The sequence below is a fragment of the Danio rerio genome, chromosome 20 (genome assembly GCF_052040795.2).
Source record: "Danio rerio strain M-AB ecotype USA chromosome 20, GRCz13ab, whole genome shotgun sequence".
Classification (NCBI taxonomy): Eukaryota; Metazoa; Chordata; class Actinopteri; order Cypriniformes; family Danionidae; genus Danio; species Danio rerio.
In genome coordinates, this window is record NC_141040.1 from 50500443 (window position 1) to 50525229 (window position 24787).

Here is a 24787-nt window from a genome sequence, read left to right on the forward strand (position 1 = left end):
CTTGAATTTATTTTGCTCCAGTTTCCCCCACAGTCCAGTGACATGCGCTATAGGTGAATTGAATAAACTAAATTGACTGTAGTGTATATGTGTAAATAGGTGTGTATGGATGTTTCCTAGTACTGGGTTGCAGCTGGAAGGGCATCCATTGTGTAAAATATGATGGATAAGTTGGTGGTTCATTGCGCTGTGGTGACCTCTGATGAATAAAAGAACTAAGCCGAAGTAAAATGAATGAATGAATTTTTTTCAAATGTTTTTCTTGAATTTCAGCTATTTAAATTATTAAACCTAATATATATGTGCTGAAATCTTATTATCTTTAATGCTTTTCCTCCTGTGCATTCTGGGATGTAAATTTACTTGTAAGTCAATCATGCATTTTGTCATGATTTTGCTATTTTTTGTAGCACCTTTTTGTCTTTTTTTATTAATCAGTCTTGTAATTTTTTATTTATTTGTTTTTATCGTTAAATTTTATATATATATATATATATATATATATATATATATATATATATATATATATATATATATATATATATATATATATACATACATATATATATATATATATATATATATATATATATATATATACATATATATATATACATATATATATACATATATATATATATATATATATATATATATATATATACATATATATATATATATATATATATATATATATATATATATACACATATATATATATATATATATATATACATATATATATATATATATATATATATATATATATATATGTGTATAAATATGTGTGTGTGTGAGCAATATTCCTCGAGTAGCTGTGCGATATGGCTGTATATCGGCACTGGCAGGAGGCGCGCCTTAGTGATCGGGAGATCGCAATAATTAACCCCAAAAAAGCCAAAGCAAAACAAACATTACCAGATTACTATATTATAAATTAGGCTTGGGCGGTGTCCAAATTTTTACCCCGGTATCTTTACCCCGGATTTTACCCCGGTATCTGGTATTACCGGCGTAATAAAAAAATTATGACGTAAGGCTCAGACAGCGTCACCAAACTGTTGGCTTGAGCCTAAACCATTCAGAAACTGAATACCTTCTATGCGACCTTAGGCTCGCGGTCAGAGAGAGAGAGAGAGAGAGAGAGAAAGAGACGCACAGCATCTCTCTCTCTCTCTCTCTCTCTCTCTCTCTCTCACACACAAACACACACACACACATCTCTCCCGCGATTTATTTAGAAATTTACTCCCACACCGTAAGAAATCTGGCCGGCTCCCGCGGTACTGCAGCGGGAATGCAGAGAGCTGTAATCGGGCCATAAACATTATACCCGATAGGTCCCGAGTCCGACAGGTACATTTTGATTGACAGCTTTATAAAGCCCGAACCCGTTTACAGCCCAACATTATTCAAATGTGCTCATGCACACAGCTCTATTGCATTTTTTCAAGAATGATTCATTTAAATGTTTTAACATAATTTAATCGTAACAAACGTAAATTATGCCACTTGAAAGTTGGAACAAAGAAATAAAATAAGTCCTCTGTAACATCGTAACATCTCAGCACTCTATATAGGCCTGGGTACATGCACTTAGCTTTTAAATTGGCTAATACACCAATGAAAAGAAATCTTGCTTAACAAATAAAATTAAAATAAACTCTAAATGATGACGGGTATTTTGGCAATGACGAAATTAAGATAAAGGCTGTGCAAGATTTGTTTCTCCAGTTCTCTTCACAATCTGGCATTAAGGCGGCGGTGAAGCTGAATATTAAAAGAATAATGCCACCATTAGCCTGTATACTCTGTCTACATTATGATTTTATGGTTTAATTAATATTTATTTATAATTTAAAAACCCTTTACTCACCAAGATTAGGCTACGTGTTTTTGTGGAGGAACATTATTAAATCCACAGGCTTTAGCGCAGTCTTGCGCTCACGGAGTCCAGCAGCTGAACACCCTTTCCTGCTGCTACAGGTCGAGATGCAGAGTTCTGATCTGGCTGATTTTGCAAGTTTTGGGTTGGATTGTTTGTTCATCTTCTACCAGTCAGGAACATCCATTTAATTTTCCATGACAGCAGTTTCAGTGTAGCGAGTGGCCTCGTCTTTTTACCTGTCAGCTTGCGGTTTAGGGCTCTACCGTAATACGCAGTGTATGAGCGACCGCCGAAATACCTGGCTGGAATGACCTCCTTCTGAACTAGTGACTGACTTGACCGCCGTTAAAATTCCCTTTTTTTACTACTTCGTCATCATTTGTTTCACCTTTGCAGGGATGGATTTTAATGCAGGGATTTGGATTTTTTCGGGTCTCGCAGGGTTCGGGCAATGATCTCCAGCTCTAATGCAGACCTCTCGTTCATATTAACCACGTCTCCCTTCTGTTCAGTCGAAACCGGAAATACTGCCAAACTGCAGGACACTTTGAAGCACGACTCGCCACGTCACCTCTCCCCCTCTCCCTCTCTCCCCCTCCCTCTCCCTCTCTCCTCCGCACTGTCCCGTGATGACAACCACACATACGTTTTTGTAGGCATTAAATAAAGGATATTTAATATTTTATGACGGTATAACGGTATTGAAACTGACACGTTGCTATTTTTAGATCCCGCGGTATACCATAATACCGTAATATCGCCCAAGCCTATTATAAATACAGCACTACAACATACAAAAGAGAGAGAGCGACTTAGAATGTCACTTACCTGTTTTATAATGATCTGTTCAGCTGTAGTTAGAAATTTACGCTGAGTTTTTCCTCCCCTAAGCACTTATCATACAGTGTCTGTCGCTATCTTGTGGCGGAACGTCAACCCTCTTTGCTCTGCTCAATGATAGACTGATGGCCGCCAAAATGCTGAATCTCTGAAGTGATAAATATTTAAAATAGGCACTACGCTTACAAATAAACTGCATAGTTGCAATCTAAACAACTACATTCTTGACTTAAAAAAAGCCTAAAAAATACATTTTGTTGTCCAACAGCTGCAATATTTGTCAAACTGTTGTGAGTTTTTATGATCTGCTGTCACTCTATGTGGGCGTAGTAATCCACAAGGGTGAAGAGGCTATATGAGTGCTGTTATTGTAGAATATCCCATGGCTTTTATATAAATATATGTATAGATATTTTTTTAGGCTTTATTCTAACTTTAAGATTAAATATATTTGTTATTTTCACTGTTTGCCAAATGTACATATAAAATATAAATATGAGTAGTTTTAAACATATATATTTTTTATTTTTACAGTTAACGTGTAAAAATGTCATATAATTTTTCTTACTTTTTTTATATCACCAGTTTATAATTATTATTAGTTAACTATTTGTAGAATATGAATACAACAATTTATCTAGGAATAATAAAGGTTATTAATGCTTAATGATAATAATTAATAATAGTTAAGTGTCCATTTACAAAATGAAGCTGATCTTCTGTATTTAAATGAAGATTTCCATGTAAGGTTTTTGACTTCCATGTGTTTGTCAATTTATTTCAGTGTTTCAGGAGCGTCCGGAGATTCCTCCCACTCTCGCTCAGGCTGCTGCTCGACGCATTTCTCCAGAGAGCTACTCATACACGGCCTCCATCCTCAGACTGCTACGCAACAAAGCCTTTATCCTCCTCGTCATCACTTACGGTGAACGTCTCTCCCTCAACACAACAGAGCCATTCAGCACCACAAACTGGGCTTCATTATGCTTGCTCCCGTTTAAACACACAGTCTTAGTTTGTTACTGAGAACATGAGCATGAATAGTTCAGTAGTCAGTGGGTTTTTGCTAATGTAAGCTTCAGTTGGGTTGGGTAATCTCGCCTACGGTAACCAAAAAGTCTAGAAACGGCCCTGTGTGGTAGATTATTAGCCCCCTGTGTATTTTTTCCCCAATTTTTGTTAAACGGAAAGTAGATTATTTCCAACACATTTCTAATCAGAATAGTTTTAATAACTCATTTCTGATAACTGATTTATTTTATCTTTGCCATGATGACAGTAAATAATATTTTTCTAGATATTTCTTAAGATACTAGTGTTAAAGTATTAAAGTGACATTAAGTTAAGTAGGCAGGTTAGGTTAATTAGGCAAGTTATTGTATAATGATGGTTTGTTTTGTAAGCAAAGGAAAAATATATAGCTTAAAGGGGCTAATATTATTGACCTTAAAATGGTTTGAAAAATATTAAAAACTGCTTTCATTCTCGCCGAAATAAAACAAATAAGACTCCAGAAGGAAAAATATTATAGGAAATACTTTTAAAAAATCCTTGCTCTGTAAACATAATATGGGAAAAAAATATTTACAGGAGGGCAAATTATTCTGACTTCAACTGTATATTTTTTTACATGAAGAGCCACAGCAGCTCCTAATGCTGACTATTGTACCTCAGCACATTTCAATAGTGGTTTTTGCTAATGTAAGCATCAGTGTTTTGATCTTGCACACACTTGGATGTTGTGTTTTGAACAAGCTACTAAAACTAGCTTATTAAACACAATTTTCCTGCCACTGAAATAAGCTGTTTATTACAGTCATGGTCATGTGGTGCAATATTAACTGGGCAATATAATTAAATGAATTGCTGTGCATTTGATCTGTTAAATATTTAAATATATGTGTATATGTTTAGGTTTTTCATACACATCCTATACTAGACATTTGCAATTAGGACATTTGAATTTATAAAAGCATGCTTTAACTGTATTAAAAGTGACTATATATATATATATATATATATATATATATATATATATATATATATATATATATATATATATATATATATATATATATATATATAGCAGTACATACATAAATTTTTTAAATCTCGGAATTAATCTAGATAAAAATGGCTCATTTTAATTCTGCCGAAGGCATTTAGAATATGTGTGCTACCCAAATAATAAATATTTGAGAACGGGTTTCTCAAGCCAGGTGGCGCATTAGACCAGGGGCTCATCTCCTGTTTCCAAAATGCATCACAAACTGCTTGAGAAACTGTTCTACTGTGATAATTGGTGATGAAAATAAATGATGTCAAATAAGATGTGCTTTTGTTTACTAACTGTTAATTCAGTTCAACATGAATTTTGAACTGTAAGCCTTTAGAAGCTCGAAACAGCAATTTTTTGATTACCTTAATCCGACTTAAGTCATGAGTGAACTAAACAGAAATGGAATTAAGACATGCGTAGTATGGATATTAGTTGCAATATTGATGTAAACACAGAGATCAGTAAACACCGTCATGTAAGACTTTTCGTCATGTTTTTTTGACAAGATCCACACATGCGGCTGTCAGTAAAGGACTGCACACACACACACTCACATCGCGAAACGCAGAAGTTTTTTTTCTTTCCAGTTGGCGTGTGTTATTAAATTCCATAACACTCTCACACGTCCTTACTCCTTGTTTGCGTCTAATACCCCAGTTTGTCACGGCAGATGAATTAAATGTTCATGAGTTAAAGTGAAACTGCCAAACTGCAGTTAGACTCAGGTGACGTCATCCTGCTGATATGATTCAGATGGGCACTTTTTTGTCAGACGGCTCATCGGTCAGGTATACATCCACGCTAAAATATCAAGGTGAAAGTAATCATAACTTGCGTAGAATAGACCCAGCTCCCAACCCAACTTTGAGAATAGATTAACGACATTTTTTTTTTTTTTTACCGTGTGATTAGAGTCTACGATAATAAACCATCACTAATATATACATAATTATATATATCATAATGATCAATGGAATATCTGTTTCAAATAAATCTTGTTCTTTTCTGTTCATAGACAAAAATAGACTCTAAAAAGAACATTTCAAGTTTTGCATGGTACTATATATATACATGGTACTATTTATATGACATGCATTTTAGTTTTAGATCCAGGCGCCAACGTCAATAAACAATTACCATATATCACCTCCAAAAAAAAAGTTAAAGTCTATTTTAAACAGAAAAACTGCTCGATTGCTTTTTTTTACAGCCAGCATGAACTATATTACCTAACTTTATGATCCATCTCTGCACACACAGACACCTGTGTAAAACTGGCATGGCAAGCCTGTAGCTGCATATTACCTGGCTGAACATTGACAGAATTGATGCTGCTGGAATTCAAAGCTCTTTATATATTTACAGCTGCTTCAGAAATGTCACAGCACTCAGTGCTTAGCAGATGTACATCAGATCAAGTGTTTTATTTTAAACACTTTCAATAGTTCTGAACTCTTCTGTGTTTCCTCAGGGCTGAACGTTGGCTGTTTTTATGCTGTCAGTACACTTCTCAACCGGATGATCATTGAACACTATCCTGTAAGTCCCTCCCACTCATCAGCTATCCGGCCAATTATGAGAGCTCTAGACCTGCACCGAATTTACACAATAACTGAAGGGATTTCAGTGATTTATGACTGTGAGTAGGAATAATGGTGTTTGTTTTTAAACAAAACACCTAAAGATAATTAAAATCTTAGGTAATGCCATGCGTTTACAACCTCATAAGCATGTTGAAATGTAACTATAAAATACACTAACCTGGTCAGCGCAATAGCCTAGTGGTTAGCACACTGACATGGTGTGGTAGCATTTCAGGGCTCCCCGAGTTTGAATCTCGGCTCGAGGACATTTCCCAACCCCACCCCCCTCTCTCTCCCATTTCGATTCCTGTCTAATTACTGTCTAATCTATCTAATAAAGGCACTAAGGCCAAAAATAAATATTTACAAACAATAAAACACTAGCCTAAATATACACAGCAAATTGCTTAATAACAGTTTTAATCACACTCCGTTACTTCTTGAAAAAGACTTAATACGTCTGCAAAAATAAACACCTGAAAGTGTAGTCTCCCATTCCTGCAACAATACCATGGTGCAGCTACTGGTATTCCAGTAAACCCATGGTTTTCCTCTGGTTTCTCTGAATTTAGGGGAGTTTGTAATTTCTGACTCATGGTTTGTCCTCTCAAGTGGGGGAAAGACAATGCACAACGTTACCCACTGCTGTCAACCTGGGCCAAGTCATATCTCTCTGTCCCAGAAACCTCAGTCCCAAATGAGAGGGTTTTTTTCTGTTGCAGGGGACATTGTAAATACCCAGAGATACCAGCTTTTACCAGATTATATTTATATGATAATTTTCCTTAAAGCCCATCTCTATCTAAGTGAGTGAGTGATTAAATGTTGAATGTGATGAGTTTTCAACACTACTAAATTGAAACTTTATTTTTTACATGGTTTAATAATTTTTTGTTATTAAAATTGAAGTTCCTGTTTCAAAGCTTACAGATAGATGGCTAATTTGTATGTCATTGACACTTTTGGCACTTTTTTGGAGTATTTTCATAAGTTTTGTTTTTTCCTGTAAATGATTCAATAAATACCGTACCGTGACATTCATACCGAGGTATTACCGTACCGTGAAATTCTGATACCGTTACATCCCTAGTAAAATCACAGAGGTTTTTTACAGTATAGTAATATGTGCTGGTTTGACTGTTTTGATTACACAAGACTTTTAGCATTTTCAGGCTTTGTCGAAATCCAACCAGTAGGAGGAAGAAAATCTAGACACACGAGACTCACTCATGGACATTTACTGAAAAGGAGAAGTTCCCTCAGAATGTCAATATTGCAACAAAAGCAAAAGTGTTAAACAAATACTGTTGGAATGGCCTATTTTAATGTTATCAGACAATGATTTCTTTCTTAAGAGACTTTAAAGGAAATATTTTTAAATCTGAACCCTTTAAAAATGCGCAGAATCTTTATCAATAGTAAACCTTAACAAACTTTTTTAGATTTTTATCTTATGCTTTATTTATTACTGTTTACATCTTTTCATTGTTATAATTGTTTTATTGGTTTCGAAAAGTGATGTTTATAAAATGCTTTACATTTGATCTGGATAGCCATAGAAGCTGATATTATGATATATGAATTCAAAACTCTTTTTCTCTCAGGCTTTGTCAGGTGAATAAACGAGTAAAAAGAGTAATAAAAGAGTTTTAGATAAAAGTATGGGCTGCACGGTATTAAAAAAACTGACATTGCAATATTATTTGTCTGTGGTTATATATTGCGATTTTGAATATAATTTTAAAAGATGACTTCTAATACTTTTTAGAGAAAAAAAAATCTTAATTTTAGATTAGACACGTTTGTGGAACCAGCTGCCACTAGACATTACCAGTACTTCTTCTCTCTTTATTTTTCAAGTCAAGCCCTAAAACACATTTTTATTCTATTGCCTTCCCTGGCTTTTAATCTTTATTTTGCATTGTTGCTGTAATACTATTACTCTTATTATTACTTTTATTGTTATTTTACTGTTTTAGAATGTGTGTTATGGTTTTTGTTCAGTGCCAAACTGAATTTAAATGTGCTTTATATGATAAACTTTACTTACTAGATTGAGTTTACTTTGTAGAGGATCCGCATAAAAGATATTAAATGAATTCAAAGCATATTACAATAAAGATACAAATCAATTAAATCGTATTTCATGTTTTTTTTTTTTTGTGTGTAATCTAAGGCACAGAAATTCAATCATATTTAAAATAACACTGTATAGACTTCATTGTATAAATAAATACAATTAATCTTTGTTAAAGTTTCAATTTAGTTTAAATTGGCTTGAAACACTTCCAAGTGAAAACTTCTCAATACACACTCAATAGACACTTTTCACATTTCCAGGTTTCTAAGCAGCAGAAGTCGTCATAGTTGGGTAAACTTAGAGTGCAGTTAATGGGAGAGTACGACAAATAATTTGTAACAATCCTATTTGCTAAAATGATAAAAGAAAAACTCCATTCCATGATGGTGTTATCAGGACTTTTCTAAAAAGGAAAAAATATTTGTGAGACTGATGACGGCAGCCAGAGGAGAGAATAATGTCAAATTTACTCTTAGCCCCATACATGCTGCATTAGAAACACCTCGCAGAAGCGGAAAATAGTTTTTTGTAATTTATTGCAAAGATGATATAACACATATATAGATGCATATAAATGTTCATACGTTTTTTTTTTTATCGAAATATTAAAAACTTTCAAGAATTTAATATTATGATTATGATATGGTTTTTATAATGCCAATTTGACATTGCAGATCTTGCGATTTGACCATTGCAGATTTGCACGTTGCCAAATCTACGCTGAAATGGTATATTGTGCAGCCCTGAACACATAGAATGTATTTAGTTTAAAAGTAACTAAATAAATAGCTGACATTTAAATGTTTCAGTTTGTTAGCTTTAACATATCTGATAGGTAGCGTAATCCAAAACGGTGATAAAATTTGTGTTTAGAAAATATAAAACTGATATAAACATCCAAAGCTTGCAGCCAAAATCAATCAACATTTTTTTCACATCACCTCCTACTTTAGTTTCTCATCAAATAGTCTGACCAATCAAATGCTCTCTGGTATCTGACATGACCCACCCCTTATCATTTGCTTTTCATATAATGCGCTTGAGCTCAACCACTCTCACTGGCAGAGCCGTAATAAAAACAAAACACTATTGGCTGTTTTTTAAAAGGGGAGGAGCTACTTTGTCCTGCCCTCTTAATATTTCATTTGAGATTATATCAAACATCGAATAAAAAAAAGCACAGTTCAAAGCACTTTTCAGGACATCTAAAAGCATTGAAAAGTCTCTCTGGTTTTAACAGGGCGAGGAGGTGAATGCTGGCAGGATCGGCCTCACCATTGTGGTCGCTGGCATGGTGGGTTCCCTCATCTGTGGGATCTGGCTAGACCGATCGAAAACCTACAAGTAAGAGTCTTAAATCCCGACATATTGTCCTTCAGTCAGCCACATTGCTCCATTAACGCTTGTCTTCATTTCCTCTGTGCTATCAGACTTTCCCCCCTGTGGGTCTGCTCATGTGCTTTGGTTTAGTGTGTTTGCCCAGGTGTTTGCCTCTTTGACCCAACAAGCTCTGTGACCTTTTGTTTAAGTGTGTTTGGCCTGTCGCTGCATGTCTTCCCCTCCTGGACATTTGGATTTTTCCGTTTTTTAGCTGAATGAGTGACAATGTGTGCGTGTGTGTGTGTGTGTGTGTGTGTGTGTGTGTGCGCGCGTGTGTGTGTGTGTGTGCGCGTGTGTGTGTGTGCGCGTGTGTTACACTCAAACAGCTGGGAACTGCTCAAGAGCTGAGGCATGTTATCAATCTCGTTGATAAATCAATGTCGTTCTTTAGCAATCTGTGTTTTTACCAGCAATCTGCAAGGATTAGATCACTTGCGATTTGTGACACTTAGTTATAAGAAAATGTTTTGTTAATTAAATGTATTTATTTATTTGTAGGTTGTTCTAATTTTTATATTGGTAATTTAATTTATATTAGAAGTTATTACTATATAATTATTTAATTGCATGTTTATTATTAATAACTTGTGATTAAAAACCAATCCTTACAATTAAAAGATTTAGCAATCATAAATTCCTTCACTTTCATTATGTGAAAATGTCTGTATTTTCTTACTAAACTTGCAGTTTTCCTGTGCAGCCATTTCCACCAAAACCCACAAATTTTCCACACAATATTTTTTAAAGAAGTGTTAATAGTTAAAGAAACACTCCGATAGTGTATGTTAAATCAGATTTTATAATTACAGCTGAAATGCTATTTCTGGATCTGCATGAATCCTGTGATGAAACGTTCATCATACCCAGATCTGCGGGTTTGATCATGATAAAAGATCTTCTTATCTTTGGATTATGTAATATCTCCACAGACAAACCACTCTAGCGGTGTATCTGATGTCCCTCATGGGTTTGGTGATTTATGCTTTTACTCTGGATTTGCATCACCTTTGGGTGGTTTTCATCACAGCAGGAGCCCTCGGGTATGACAATGAATGCATTCATTCATTCATCCATTCATTCATTCATTCATTCATTCATTCATTCATTCATTATTCATTCGTTCATTTATTTTTCTTCCATTGTAGAAGTTTTTGTTGGTTGCACTTTGTTTTTTCTTTTAATTTATAACAAAAAGCTCAGTAAATAGAATGCTGGTATAATTATTATTATTATGCAAGTCATTTTTTTCATGAAATTTTTCTCACGTTTTATGAAATACAAAATACTAAATCCTAATTACTATTAATTTGCTATGTAGTCATTTATAAGTATTTCATAAGGTAAATATGGAATCATCTTGAATGATAATATATTATGATAATAGGTTTTATGTAGATAGTTGTGCAATTATATAGTGCAAGTTCTCTAAAGTAATTATGACATTTATTCCAGATTTTTAAAAAAACAAAGTCACATATATAGATTTTTTTTTACAATTAACAAGTGGTGCTTACTGCAGAGCCACTTGGGCAGAGCTGAGCTCCAGCAAGGGGGAGCTTGAGTTCCAGCTCCTCCTTCCTTTCACTTCTTCTACAAGTGATGTCACCGGGGGTTGGGGTTAGGGGTGGGGTGGTTGTACGCATTACATCAGCTTATAGGAGGAGGAGTTGGAGCTCAAGTGTCTCCAAATTAAGGAAAATTTTTCATGTTTTCAGATATGTTTATATTAGTTTTTAGACAGCACAATACCTTTTGTTTTTACCTCAGAAGAGTTTTGAAATCAATATTTGGTTGGATAACCCAGATTTACAGACACAACAAAGTGTCATCTCTCTAAATGAATATATACTGTATTTATTAGTAATTTGGAAGAAAACATAAGGTTGTAGAATAAAACTAATTTGAAAAGGTGTACTGAAAACTGTACCTAATCAACCCAGCAAATCCAGAGAAACTCTGTATAAAAATACGGAAAGAATAGATGTGAATGCCTGAGTGTTTATTTAGTTTTTTATTGTCATGACATAAATGTTTTAATATTGTATTCTGCAGGTTCTTCATGACGGGTTATCTTCCTCTCGGCTTTGAGTTTGCTGTTGAATTGACGTACCCAGAGTCTGAAGGCACGTCTTCAGGGCTACTGAACTGTTCAGCACAGGTTTGTGTGGGACTGTGAGGTTTAATAAAAGTGACACAGTTTAAAAAACAATATAAATGAAATAGCCAGACAATCATGCAAGTAGATTGCATTATTTCTAATTTGTGAAATATTGTCAAGAGTTTTATATGCAAGTCAAGCCAATTAAACAGCGCTTTATATTAAACCAAGAAATTCAGATTTTGATGTAAAGGAGACAAGTAAGTAAAAGACAATTAGTTTCAATATTCATCTCAAAACAGTTGTCTTGATTGTTCTATAGATCTACAGCAAAAATATCATTCTAGTTCACTTAATAAGCCTCAATACCATGGCGAGTGAGTGTTCACTACAGTGTATGTGCACTTGGATGGGTTAATTGCAGAGCACAAATTTTAAGTATGGGTCACCATTCCTGGCCACATGTCATGACTTTATATACAGAAGACAATAATGTGACTATTCAGTTCAAGTTTTGTTCTTTCAAGTCTTTTATTTTTAGTCTTTAAATTTATAAAATATCTTCTTAAAGGCATCATTCAGCTAAAAATGAAAGTTTCCCCACCATTTGCTCACACTTTATTAGTTGAAAAAAAACACCATTAGCTATGTTTCCATCTAAAAGTATGAATTAAACTTGTGTACAAAACTGGAATGTCACATAAAACATTTGCAAATAAAGCAGCAATTACATCCAATTAATCAAAAAGAGCAAATCGTCATTTCCTGATCAACTGGTGCCAAATGTCAAAAACTACAAATGGATTTGGTGCAGTAGGAGAAACGACTGTGCACCTTTTTTCTTATACAATAAATATAAAATGCAATGAACTGCGTACACGGAATCCCACGCGTATTCTCGTATGAGTGCGAGAATGGGCATCATTGTATCTGTGCTCTTGGTCAGTTTGTGGGTTGTTGAGGGGGGTTAACTTTAATGGATTACTGCGCTCTTCTTATACGCAGTTAAATAATTACTCTCAATAAAATAAAAAAATGTATAACTTAGATGATAAATCAGATAAATTAGAATAATATCTTTAAATACATCAGTCACCAAGAAGCCACCCATCGCGCACCCTGCCACCTTGGAGCCTCCTCGCTGTCTCTCTCTCCAAATATGGACCCAACTCAGCACAGAGCTTCAAGAGCATAGCTCTTGAAAATCTGAACAGGCTAATAAGCCAGTCATCATCAAGGGCCAGAAAATCACTGTGATTCCTAAAAAATGCGTTGCCTTCGGATTCGACCATTGACAATGTGCTCTAGTAAGACCAACACTGCTATTGCCATAGACTAAGGGTTGTATACATTTGCAAATGCTTTTCTATGTTCTAAATCACATAATTGGTCAAAAAAATGGTGACAATTAACCTATTTTATCAATTATAAATGAATAGCTATGTTTTTCACTCGTGTTGGTGCGATACTTTGTAGTGTGCAATTTAACATAATTGCCTCTAGGAGTCGCCAATGGAAATAAAACAAACACACACAAGAAATACACGTACCTGGCGTACGCAAAGTTTTTATGCGAACGCAGCATTGGTACATGAGGCCCAGATGTTTTACTATGCGCCCGCTCTGCTGGTTTGCCCATTGTTTTTTTGCGCTTCAGTTCCATAAGAAAAGCAGATTGCAGTAGCAATGTATAAATTGACTATGTGCACCTCTTAAAACAAACTCGCATGACTTTTTTGTAGCACATGGTGGAATTTATTCAGTAAATGTGTTTCCATTGTAGCTTTTTTCTTATCGGATAAAAAAAATCCCACTTGTTTTTTTTATGCATATTTTCCAAATGTAGGCACATCTTCACATTTCCATTAGTCATTTTTATGCAGTTGTATAAAATATGCATATAAACAGGTGGATGGAAACATAGCTAATGACATTAGCAACAGGAACAAAAAATACTATGGAAGTCAATGGCTGATTTTGTTCCAGCATTCTTCAAAATATCTTCCTTTGGGTTCAACAGAAAAAAAAGAAAAGAAAAAAAAAGAAAGAAAAGAAAATCCAAAAGGGGTTTTGAGGGTTTGAAAAACAGTATATTGTCACTCAGCCTTTTCTAAATTCTTTTTACCCTCAAATGAAGAATGGAAATAGAACTTCTTATACCAGAGCCTTTATGAAGAAGATATTTAAGTAATAAAACAGTACTAACAAAAACAAAACTGGAACTGAAGGATGATATTTTTGTCTTCTGTATTTCTGCTTTATAGATGAATTGACAGCAACACTAAAACAACTTGAAACTGAAAAAAGTAATGATTAATACAATAATAATAAACTGAAACACACTGATGAAAATTGGATAGTGCTTTCAAGTTGTGGTTCAACAGAAGCCTTAAAGGTCCTGTGAAGTGCTTTGAAATGTGCATTTTCTATTCCATGTTTGATGTAATCTCAACATAGAATATATAGAGTAGCTCCTCCCCTTTCAAAAAAGCAACCAATAGCATTTTGTTTTATTCCTCCTCTGCCAGTGAGAGTGATTGAGCTCAATCACATTAAATGAGAGGCAAATGAGAAGGGGGCGGAGCATGTCAGATGCTCGAGAGCATTTGATTGGTCAGAAGATTTGACGTATGAGATGATGTGGAAAAAACTACTCATTTAGGCGAAAGAGACAAACTGCAAGCTTTGGATGTTTATAGCAGTTATATATTCTCTAAACGTGAATTTTTGTCACTGTTTTGAAGCACACTCGCTAATAGATATACAATGTTTTATTTAAATTTTACAGGACCATTAAAAAAGGTAAACTAATGAAAAAAACAAGGGTAGCAACAATTTTGTCCACATCTGTATGTGGAGTTTCCTATAATCCTGTTGAATTGTGCTTCTTACTGCAGGTGTTTGGGATCATATTTACAATCTGTCAGGGGAAAATCATGGACTCCTTCGGTACACTGGCTGGAAATCTGTTCCTGTGTGCCTTTTTGCTGATAGGAACCATTATAACAGGTGCCAAACACTCAACCCTCATCTTTTTGTTTCACTGTAATCCGGTATACTTTATAACCTCTGCGTTTTAGTCAAGTGAGCTATAGTTGCTTTCAACATTTTCCTCTATGATAATGATTCCTGGAAAGCTGTGAATTAAAATTCATGCTGCATGAATTACATTATGAAAGACAGTGTTTGGGGTTTTAGTTAATGCATGAGCCATTAAACACACCATTTGATTGTGTAAATAGGGAACAAACTACATTGGGATAGTTATAGTTAAAATCCTTCAGGGTTTAATTAGCCAAATGAGATCTCTCTTGCCACACATTTTAAATGTTATAAACTTATGCAATTTGTTAATCACAGAGATAATGTTGACTTGGGTTATTTCATTTATTATGTAAAGGCTTCTTGGTTAATGTTCAACTCATTTTCCAGTCTGTAAGAGTTCATGTGGAGAAAGGATATAGTCCTTCATATAACATTGATGTGTGGAGGTGCAAAGATGAATTGCGTACTTTTAAACTTTCAATCATAGTTAATTTAAATGTCATAAGTCCAATGAGATTGATCCTCCACGTAAAACTGGCCAAACCCATTGATGGGTCATCGTGAATATGTCATCAGTGGTATTATATTATATTATATTATATTATATTATATTATATTATATTATATTATATTATATTATATTATATTATATTATATTATATTATATTATATTATGCATTTTTAACTAAGTAAATATTTAATTTAAACATAAAACATTGATTTTATGATAGGGCATATATAGTATATAATATAATTTAATATGTAATAAAATACAATTGTTTAATATACAGAAATTGTATTTGATAATTTAAAAAAAACTCAACCAAACTGTGATGTAATAAAAGTTATTTTACAATGCATAAAATAGACTATACATATTTTAGATATATAATATAAAATATATTTATTTAATATTATTTAGTCTTTTGGGATGTTATCTGACCTGAGCATGCTCTTTGAGGGATTCATTTGTTTAATATTTGTTATTTAATGATTAATCAGATGAAGCACAGCCCGCAGGTCACATTAGTCCTCTTAGTTTCTGTCAAGAGTATATTTTTACGTGTCTCATTGTGTTTCTTTTCTTTATCTCAGGCTGTATAAAGTCAGATCTGCGCAGACAGCTGGCAAACCAGCAAGCACAAACTGCTGTAAGTATCAAAGTATCCAACCAGAAGGTCATGAAGACTTTATACTTATCAGATAAAGGCGTGATGGCAGATTAAAGGCCCTGATATACGCACTATATATTGTTTGTCAATGATATTGTTCGGGTCAATGATGAGACAAAGCATTTTGGATTGTGCATCAAATAAAATTGGCAAAAATTATTTGTTTTGAATAGAAAATAAACAAGTTTTGACTTGAATGTTTCAAATAAAAAGGCTTTTTCCTGCCTCAAAATGAGGCGATCAAGACATTTTTGCGACTAGAGACAAAAACATTTAGCATTTTTCTCATAATCTTATTATGTAAAATATTATCTAATTCAAAAAATGTATTATTAATTAAATTTAATCAAATACATGACCAGTGCTTGAGTTTGGGATCTTTCAATAGCCATTACTGCCTTTCTCATTTTTGTTAAAAGGCAGAGATGGGTTGAATTAATTATTTCAAATAACTTCAGTGACAAAAAAAAGTGCAAAATAAAAAGGGTTTTCCTGGATTAAAATAAGGCGATCATGATATTTTTGCTACTATAACAATAAACAAACACATTTGGCATTATTCCTGTAATCGTAAGTATTATCTTATTTTTAAAAATTATTATAAAATGTAATTTAACACATGACCAGTGCTTGAGCATCACTTGAGATCTGTCGATCGCGATTCCTGCCTTCATAATGATTGTTAAAAGTTGGAAGTGGTGCAATATTTGATGTAGGTGACCACTTTCATCATTTTCCATGCAGGAAAAACCCTGAGAATATTAAACTCACTTGTAGGGCTGCACGATATTGTAAAAATCTGACATTGCGATATTTATTTTTTCTGCAACATACCGCAATATTAATACGATTTCACCAGATTTGGAAAGAAGTTAGATTAATTGGGATGATTCTGTATGGAAGTAAATTATACGTGCAATAAAATAAACAAAATAAAAGCATAGATAAATACAATAGAGCAAAGATAAGTGGAATAAACAGTACTTTATTGTTTTCTGGAGAGTCAATTGTCATTCTTCAAAATATGTGGCTAAGAAGTAATTGATGAGCTAAGAAAAAATCTTTTTCATTGGCCTAATCGTGCCATTAGAAAAAATTCCAAGCATTAGAAGTCTGAGATTGCATCCACCCAGGCTCATTCTGAAAACGTAGTCCCATGGACATTTCTGGAGACCACGAAATATGTCCTGGGAGGTATGTTTTTTTACAGTTTTTGTTTTCGCAAATCCGCAAGAGGCCGCCTTGTGCACTTTTTTGCATCTCAAATGTCTCTCGCGAGTGCCGTTAGCACCCCCGCTGTTCTCGCGTAAACCCACCAGAGGCCGCTGTCGACTGACTGAATGACTAAATGATTGACTCAGTGACCGGCCAATTGACTGGCATACCCTCGTCCATCCCTAAACCCAACCAATTTTACTGATTGACCTGCCCGCCCGCTTTTTTCCCTAAACCCAACCGACGGTTTACAAAAGCCATCCAGAAAAAGAAAAGTCCTTCTCTGATTCATACCATGTTATACCCCATTCTTACACTGTTATTCACTTGTTCGTTTTATTTTTGGATTTTGTTTTTGTCTTACCTCATTTCTGGAACCGCTCTTCCCCGAAATCGAACCCAGTCGTCGTCGTCGTCGTCGTCGTCAACTTCTCTCTGTGTCTCAAGTCCGCCAAAGTACACAACGAGATAACTGGACAAAAATAAATAAACAATATTATTTATAAATAAAAAGGACACGTGTTTCTCAGTACTAGGTTGTGGCTGGAAGGGCATCTGCTGCCTCTGGTAGATTTAAGCAAGAAGAACAGGCATGAACGGCACTCGCGTGAGAAATTTGAGATCTTCAAAAGCGTATACGGCAGCCTCGGGTGGATTCACGAAAGCAAAGCTGCAAAAAAAAAACGTAGCTCCTGGACATATTTGGCGCTCACCAGAAATGTATATGAGGGTACATTTTCAGAATGAGCCTGGGTTGTTTTTATTGCTTTGTTGCTCTTTTCATCCCTTAATTGTCACTTGATCTGGTTAATTTAGTCTAGCAGTATTCTGACACAGACACTGAAAAATTTAAATGTAAAAAACGACACAAAATGGGGTCTTTATTGTAAAAATAACATGATAAAATAAATATTTCTCAAAGATACAATTGCTACAATTTCTTGTGCCTGCATGCATACACAGTCAGAGGCCTTAAAAATGTATGCAAATAAAAATTACTCCCCAGGTTTTCTTTATATTATTGTATTTTTGTCACTGTATACATTTAAACTGTAAACATCCTGGCTTTACATTTAGTAGTCTGCCAGTAATAGTTTGTAATATTTGTTTGTATTATTTTGTCTTGACCAGAAGAAAACATGAAAAAAACTTATTATTTAAAAAAAATTAAAAAACAAAACACATGCAAATGATAAACTTTCACTCCATTTCGGTTTAAATCTCGGTGAGTCCACCAATCTAATGTGCTCTAAATTGCATAAAACTATAATCCCAACTTTGCAGATCCTGCGGTGTGACTATTGCTGATGTGCAAATTACGTTCATGATATTGACGCTGAAACAATATATTGTGCAGCCCTGCTCGCTTGATGCTGTAGTTTTTTTACTGCCTCTAACATGTACTGCAGACACTACATACTGTAAATGGCTAAAAATGAGTGTACTTTGGGGTTTGAGCCTGAACTCTGGTCATGTGGTTCAGCGCAGTGTTGAATGTATACTGTACATGAGCATGTTGTTCTAGTTTGTGAGCTGTTGTTTCAGCAGCAGGATTATCGTGTCCATGATCTTGCATTATCTTCAGGGGGTTTTGGCCCTGCGGTGCTTTGAAGCTTTATGTTGACACTCCGGTGCTGTGATTGGATGAAATTCCAGCTTTAGAAACACATTTCATCCTGCTCTGCACCCACTGACCCACTCATCTTTACATTTAAAGCTGTATCTTGTTTCTGATTCCATACATCCCATCCTATCCACACCCTTTTTTCCATCGTCTCATTATCCTGTTCTAATTTCCCTCTTTCCTGTCATGTACACACACACTATCTTGTGCTTAGTAGTTAATCAAAAATCTAATGCTCATACACTACCTGACAAACTTGATTGCCTATCCAAGTTTTAGGAACAACAAATAATAACTGGACTTCTAGTTGATCATTTGGCATCAGAAGTGGCTTATAAGAAAGGGAAAGGCCTCTAGATTACGCTTATTTTACCAAAATAAAGTATGATCATGCCTTGATTTTTATTGATTTAATTAGCACAATAAGGACTGACTCTGCTTAGACAAAAGTCTTGTCACTCAACAGAAATATTTTACAGTATACAATATAAAGATCATGCTGCGAGTTCATCAGGATTCTTTGGATTCATCTTCAATGCCTCCTCCTTCATCTTCCCCCAGACATGCTCAATAATGTTTATGTCTGGTGACTGGGCTAGCCAATCTTGGAGCACCTTGACCTTCTTTGCTTTCAGGAATTTTGATGTGGAGGCTGAAGTATGAGGAGAAGCGCTATCCTGCTGGAGAATTTGCCCTCTCCTGTGGTTTGTAATGTAATGGGCAGCACAAATGTCTTGACACCTCAGGCTGTTGATGTTGCCGTCCACTCTGCAGATCTCTTGCATGCTCCCATACTGAATGGAACCCCAAACCATGATTTTTCCTTTACCAAACTTGACTAATTTCTATGAGAATCTTGGGTCCATGCTGGTTCCAGTAGGTCTTCTGCAGTATTTGTGATGATTGAGATCCAGTTCAACAGATGATTCATCAGAAAAATCGACCTTCTGCCACTTTTCCAAATGATCAACTCGAAGTGAAGTTATTATTTGTTGCTCTTACAACTGGGATCGACAACAAGACTTTTGTCAGGCAGTGTAGAAGGAGCATTTATTTGATCAAAAATAATGGAAAAATTCAAATTAAATAATAATTTAATAAATGAATAACTTAAATTAAAGAATCAAAATCTTAAGTGTCTGTAAATCATAGTAAAGGTAATTTTATTTTCACCATAATACAAAAATTAATACATGTAAATAGACAAGACACAGGCTGGGTCAGTTGGCATTTCTGAGTGGAGTTTGCATGTTCTCCCCATGATCGTGTGGGTTTCCTCCGGGTGCTCCGGTTTCCCCCACAAGTCCAACGACATGCACTATAGGTGAATTGGGTAAGCTAAAATGTCCGTTGTGTGTATGAGTGTGTATGAGTGTTTCCCGCTGATGGGTTGCAGCTGGAAGGGCATCCGCTGCCTAAAAACATGTGCTGGATAAGTTGACGGTTCATTCCGTTGTGGCGACTCCAGGTTAATAAAGGGACTAAGCTGAATGAAAGAGACAAGACACATCTATTGCACAATGTCTTTAATTCTTTTCTGTCTCTTTCGACCAGTTGAATGCACTCTTTCTGAATACAGTTTTCTTTGATCCAACTGACCCAAAAACATCGAACAGTAGTAAAAGTTATCTTTCCGTATTGCCACTTTTCCCACTCTGTTTTTCTTTGTTTCCACGTTTCTGCTCATGTCATTCTCAGTTTTGGCTTATCTATCCAAATCCATTCATGTTCACAAACCTGTATGTGTGCGTTTGTGCGTGCACGTGTCTGTGTGTCTCTTTGTGCATGTATGTGTGTGTGTGTTTGTGCTTATGTGTGTGTGTGTGTCTCTGTTTGTGTGTTTCCGTGTGCATCTCTGTGCATGTGTTTGTGTGTGTGTGTGTGTTTGTCTGTGTGTGCGGGTCTGTGTATGTGCATGTTTGTGTGTTTGTATGCACGTATGTGTGTGTCACTGTGCATGTGTGTGCACGTTTATGTGTCTGTGTGTGTTTTTGTGTACATCTTTGTCCATGTATGTGTGTTTGTCTCTGTGTGTGGGTTTGTGTGTCTCTGTGTGCTTGTGTCTGTCCATGTGTGCGTGTGTCTTTGCGTGCACGTGTTTCTCTGTTTTCTGTTTATGTGTGTGTGCATGTGTATGTTTTGGTTTTCTGTGTGTATGTGTGTGTCTTTGTGGGCCTGTGTATGTGCGTCTATGTGCATGTATGTGTGTCTCTGTGTATGTTTGTGTGTCTTTGTCTGTGCGCATGTGTTTCTGTGTTTCCTGTTGGTGTGTGTGCACGTGTTTCTGTGTGCATGTCTCTCTGTTGGTGTGTGTCTGTGCATGTGTGCACATATCCCTTTGTGTGTTTGCATGCGTGTGTGTGTGCGTGCTTGCGTGTGCGTGCACGCGTGTGTGTGTGTGTTTCATGTTTGTATGTCTGCATGTGTTTGTTTTCTGTGTGCATGTGTGTGTGCATATGTGTGCGTATGTATGTTTGTGCGTATGTTGTATGTGTGTGTATCCACAGGCTGCTCTGGGCAGGTCATACGTTCAGGATCACAGCGGGACGACTCTCCTTCCCTCCACACACATGTGATCAATCAATCACTGCCTGCTTTTATTGCTCACTGAGGTTCAGGTATTGGCGACACACAGATCAGCCCTTCTGATTCACCGTCACGTCACAATCGCTTATGCACTGATTCAGATGCGCTTTCTCTCCCATCAGAGTCTAATGTTCATGATCTCCATCTGCTCTGTCTGAACGCTTCACCTTTGAGCTTTGTGTTCGTGTCTGTGTGTGTGTGTGTGTGTGTGTGTGCACCCACATAAAGGTTTTGGTTGTTTTCAAGGACTTTTTTGTATACTGACATGAGTATGACCTAGTTGTACTCTATTACAATGGTTTGTGAGGACATGCCTTGTGTCCTCATTACCCGGCAAGCATTTTTTTGTTTTCATAGATGTCTAATAGATGTCCAATAGATGTCTAAACACAGTTAGATTTTCACTGACAACCCATGTTTAGTCTCGTTTTAGCCAAGCTGTCTGCATTTAGATGTCTATTAGACGTCTATTAGATTTTCACTGACACCCCAAGTTTAGCCTTGTTTTAGCCAAGCTGTCTACGTTTAGATATATAATAGACGTCTATTAGATTTCCACTGACAGACCAAGTTTAGTCTTGTTTTAGCCAAGCTGTCCACATTTAGATTTCTATTAGATGTTTATTAGATTTTCACTGTCAGACCAAGTTTAGTGTTGTTTTAGCCAAGCTGTCCACATTTAGATGTCTATTAGACGCAAGTTAGATATGCACTGACAGCTTAAGTTTGGCCTTGTTTTAGCCAAGCTGTCCACATTTAGATGTCTATTAGACGCAAGTTAGATATGCACTGACAGCCTAAGTTTGGCCTTGTTTTAGCCAAGCTGTCCACATTTAGATGTCCATTAGACAGAAGTCTATTAGATTTTCACTGACAGCTCAACATTAGTTTTGCTTTAGCCAAGCTGTCTGCATTTAGATGTCTATTAGACGTTTATTTGATTTTCACTGTCAGCCCAAGTTTAGTCTTGTTTTAGCCAAGCTGTCCACATTTAGATTTCTATTAGATGTTTATTAAATTTTCACTGTCAGACCAAGTTTAGTCTTGTTTTAGCCAAGCTGTCCACATTTAGATTTCTATTAGATGTTTATTAGATTTTCACTGTCAGACCAAGTTTAGTGTTGTTTTAGCCAAGCTGTCCACATTTAGATGTCTATTAGACGCAAGTTAGATATGCACTGACAGCCTAAGTTTGGCCTTGTTTTAGCCAAGCTGTCCACATTTAGATGTCCATTAGACAGAAGTCTATTAGATTTTCACTGACAACTCAACATTAGTTTTGCTTTAGCCAAGCTGTCTACATTTAGATATCTATTAGACGTCTATTAGATTTTCACTGACAGACCAAGTATAGTCTTGTTTTAGCCAAGCTGTCCACATTTAGATTTCTATTAGATGTCTATTAGATTTTCACTGTCGGACCAAGTTTAGTGTTGTTTTAACCAAGCTGTCTACATTTAGATGTCTATTAGGCGCAAGTTAGATTTGCACTGACAGCCTAAGTGTGGCCTTGTTTTAGCCAAGCTGTCAACATTAAGATGTCCATTAGACAGACGTCTATTAGATTTTTACTGACAGAACAAGTTTAGTCTTGCCTTAGCCAAGCTGTCTGCCTTTAGATGTCTATTTAACAGAAAATTGTGTACTGGAAATTCAAAACACTTCAAAATCATACTTAAAGAGGGCCTAAAGTTAATTAAAGGAACATATTTAAGGTAAGGCCATATAATAAGCTGTTTTTACTGTATAAAAAAAAAACTTTGACCCTATGGAGAGCCCCTGTAAACTACCAATACCAACATGTGTGTGTTTGTTGAGTGTGTGGTTATTGTAGTTTGGTTGTATTAACATTAACCTTCATTTTAACCCACTAACTCAGCGGTGTGTGCATGAAACGGGTTGGCCAACAGAGGGCGCTGTTTAACTGTCTTATCTATGACAACTAATGCTGTGTTTTGTGTTTGTAGGACCATTTGGACACATCGCCAACACAAACAAGATTTTGAAGCCAAACAAAAAGCAGTGATCATGGAACGGATCATGTAGCATTACTTGTGACATTTTCTTTTTTTAGTTTGTGGCCTTGAATTTCAATCGATTTTGACATTTTCTTTGTGTTATATATGTGATTGTTTTTGTTTTGTTTTGTATGTTTTTAACTGCCATGGACTGATTGAGTATTTGTTTGTGTGAGCATTTGTGTTTACTTGATCAATAATCATCTCAGATTTTAGGATATATTCTAATTTTTAACTTTTATAAATTGGTGATTTAAATTATTCATCTTAACATTTTTCTTCTCAAAATTTGTATAGACGTTTATATAAAAGATAAGAAAATAATAAGATGAAGCCCTTAAGTATGTGAGATTCATCAGTATTATGCAGTAGATATATGATAACATTGTTTTGTTTGATACAGCTGTGTTGTAGTTCATTTAAAGTCATGTTAGTCCATCTAAACCAACTCCAATCAATAAAACTAAAACTCCACATTTAGCATTTAAAGCATTTTCTGTTTATATTTTGTGTGTATACTGTATATATGAATATATTCTCAAACAATCTGTCTATGTGGAAAATTAAATTACTGAGTACTTTAAGGCTATTTTTAATGTTACTATTTGTACGTAGTATTTTATAACACAAAATAGTGCAAACGTATTGTTTTTATTATGTAATTTTACATAGTTATACAGTACATTATACTTGTTATATGTAAAACTAGCTTATCTATCTATCTGTCTGTCTGTCTATGTGTCTATCTATCTATCTATCTATCTATCTATCTATCTATCTATCTATCTATCTATCTATCTATCTATCATCTATCTATCTATCTATCTATCTATCTATCTATCTATCTATATGTGTGTGTGTTATATTTATATATGTTAGCTAATTGTATATAATTATAATTATATAATATAGCTTGTAATTTTACATAGTTATACAGTACATTATACTTGTTATATGTAAAACTAGCTTATGTATGTATGTATATATATATATATATATATATATATATGTGTGTGTGTGTGTGTGTGTGTGTGTGTGTGTGTGTGTTATAGTTATATATGTTAGCTAATTGTTTATAATTATATAATGTAGCTTAATCTACAGTTATAAAATATGTAGTTACGCACATAAATGTAAATACAAACACAATTTTATAACTATAGATTTATAGTTGTATTATATAATTATGATGTAAGTGT

At 35.0% G+C, this 24787-nt stretch overlaps 1 protein-coding gene and 1 long non-coding RNA gene across 12 annotated transcripts in view; one reads left to right on the plus strand and one right to left on the minus strand.

Moving 5' to 3' along the window:
- flvcr2b (FLVCR choline and putative heme transporter 2b) overlaps positions 1–24787 on the plus strand; it is a 343389-nt gene that overhangs the window by 10068 nt on the left and 308534 nt on the right. The window contains exons 3-11 of one of the 11 annotated variants that reach the window (XM_087297758.1): positions 3513–3653; positions 6259–6326; positions 9691–9794; positions 10760–10870; positions 11883–11988; positions 14826–14937; positions 16069–16124; positions 21492–21602; positions 23538–24080. In XM_087297758.1, the coding sequence (XP_087153884.1) occupies positions 3513–3653; positions 6259–6326; positions 9691–9794; positions 10760–10870; positions 11883–11988; positions 14826–14937; positions 16069–16124; positions 21492–21560 (767 nt within the window). In that variant the 3' untranslated portion in view covers positions 21561–21602; positions 23538–24080. 11 annotated transcript variants of the gene reach the window in all.
- Positions 22039–24141, minus strand: LOC141379462 (uncharacterized). The gene is made up of 3 exons (XR_015519169.1): positions 23277–24141; positions 22302–22815; positions 22039–22147 (listed from the first exon to the last, which is right to left on the minus strand). It is a non-coding gene; the product is annotated as an uncharacterized LOC141379462 (long non-coding RNA).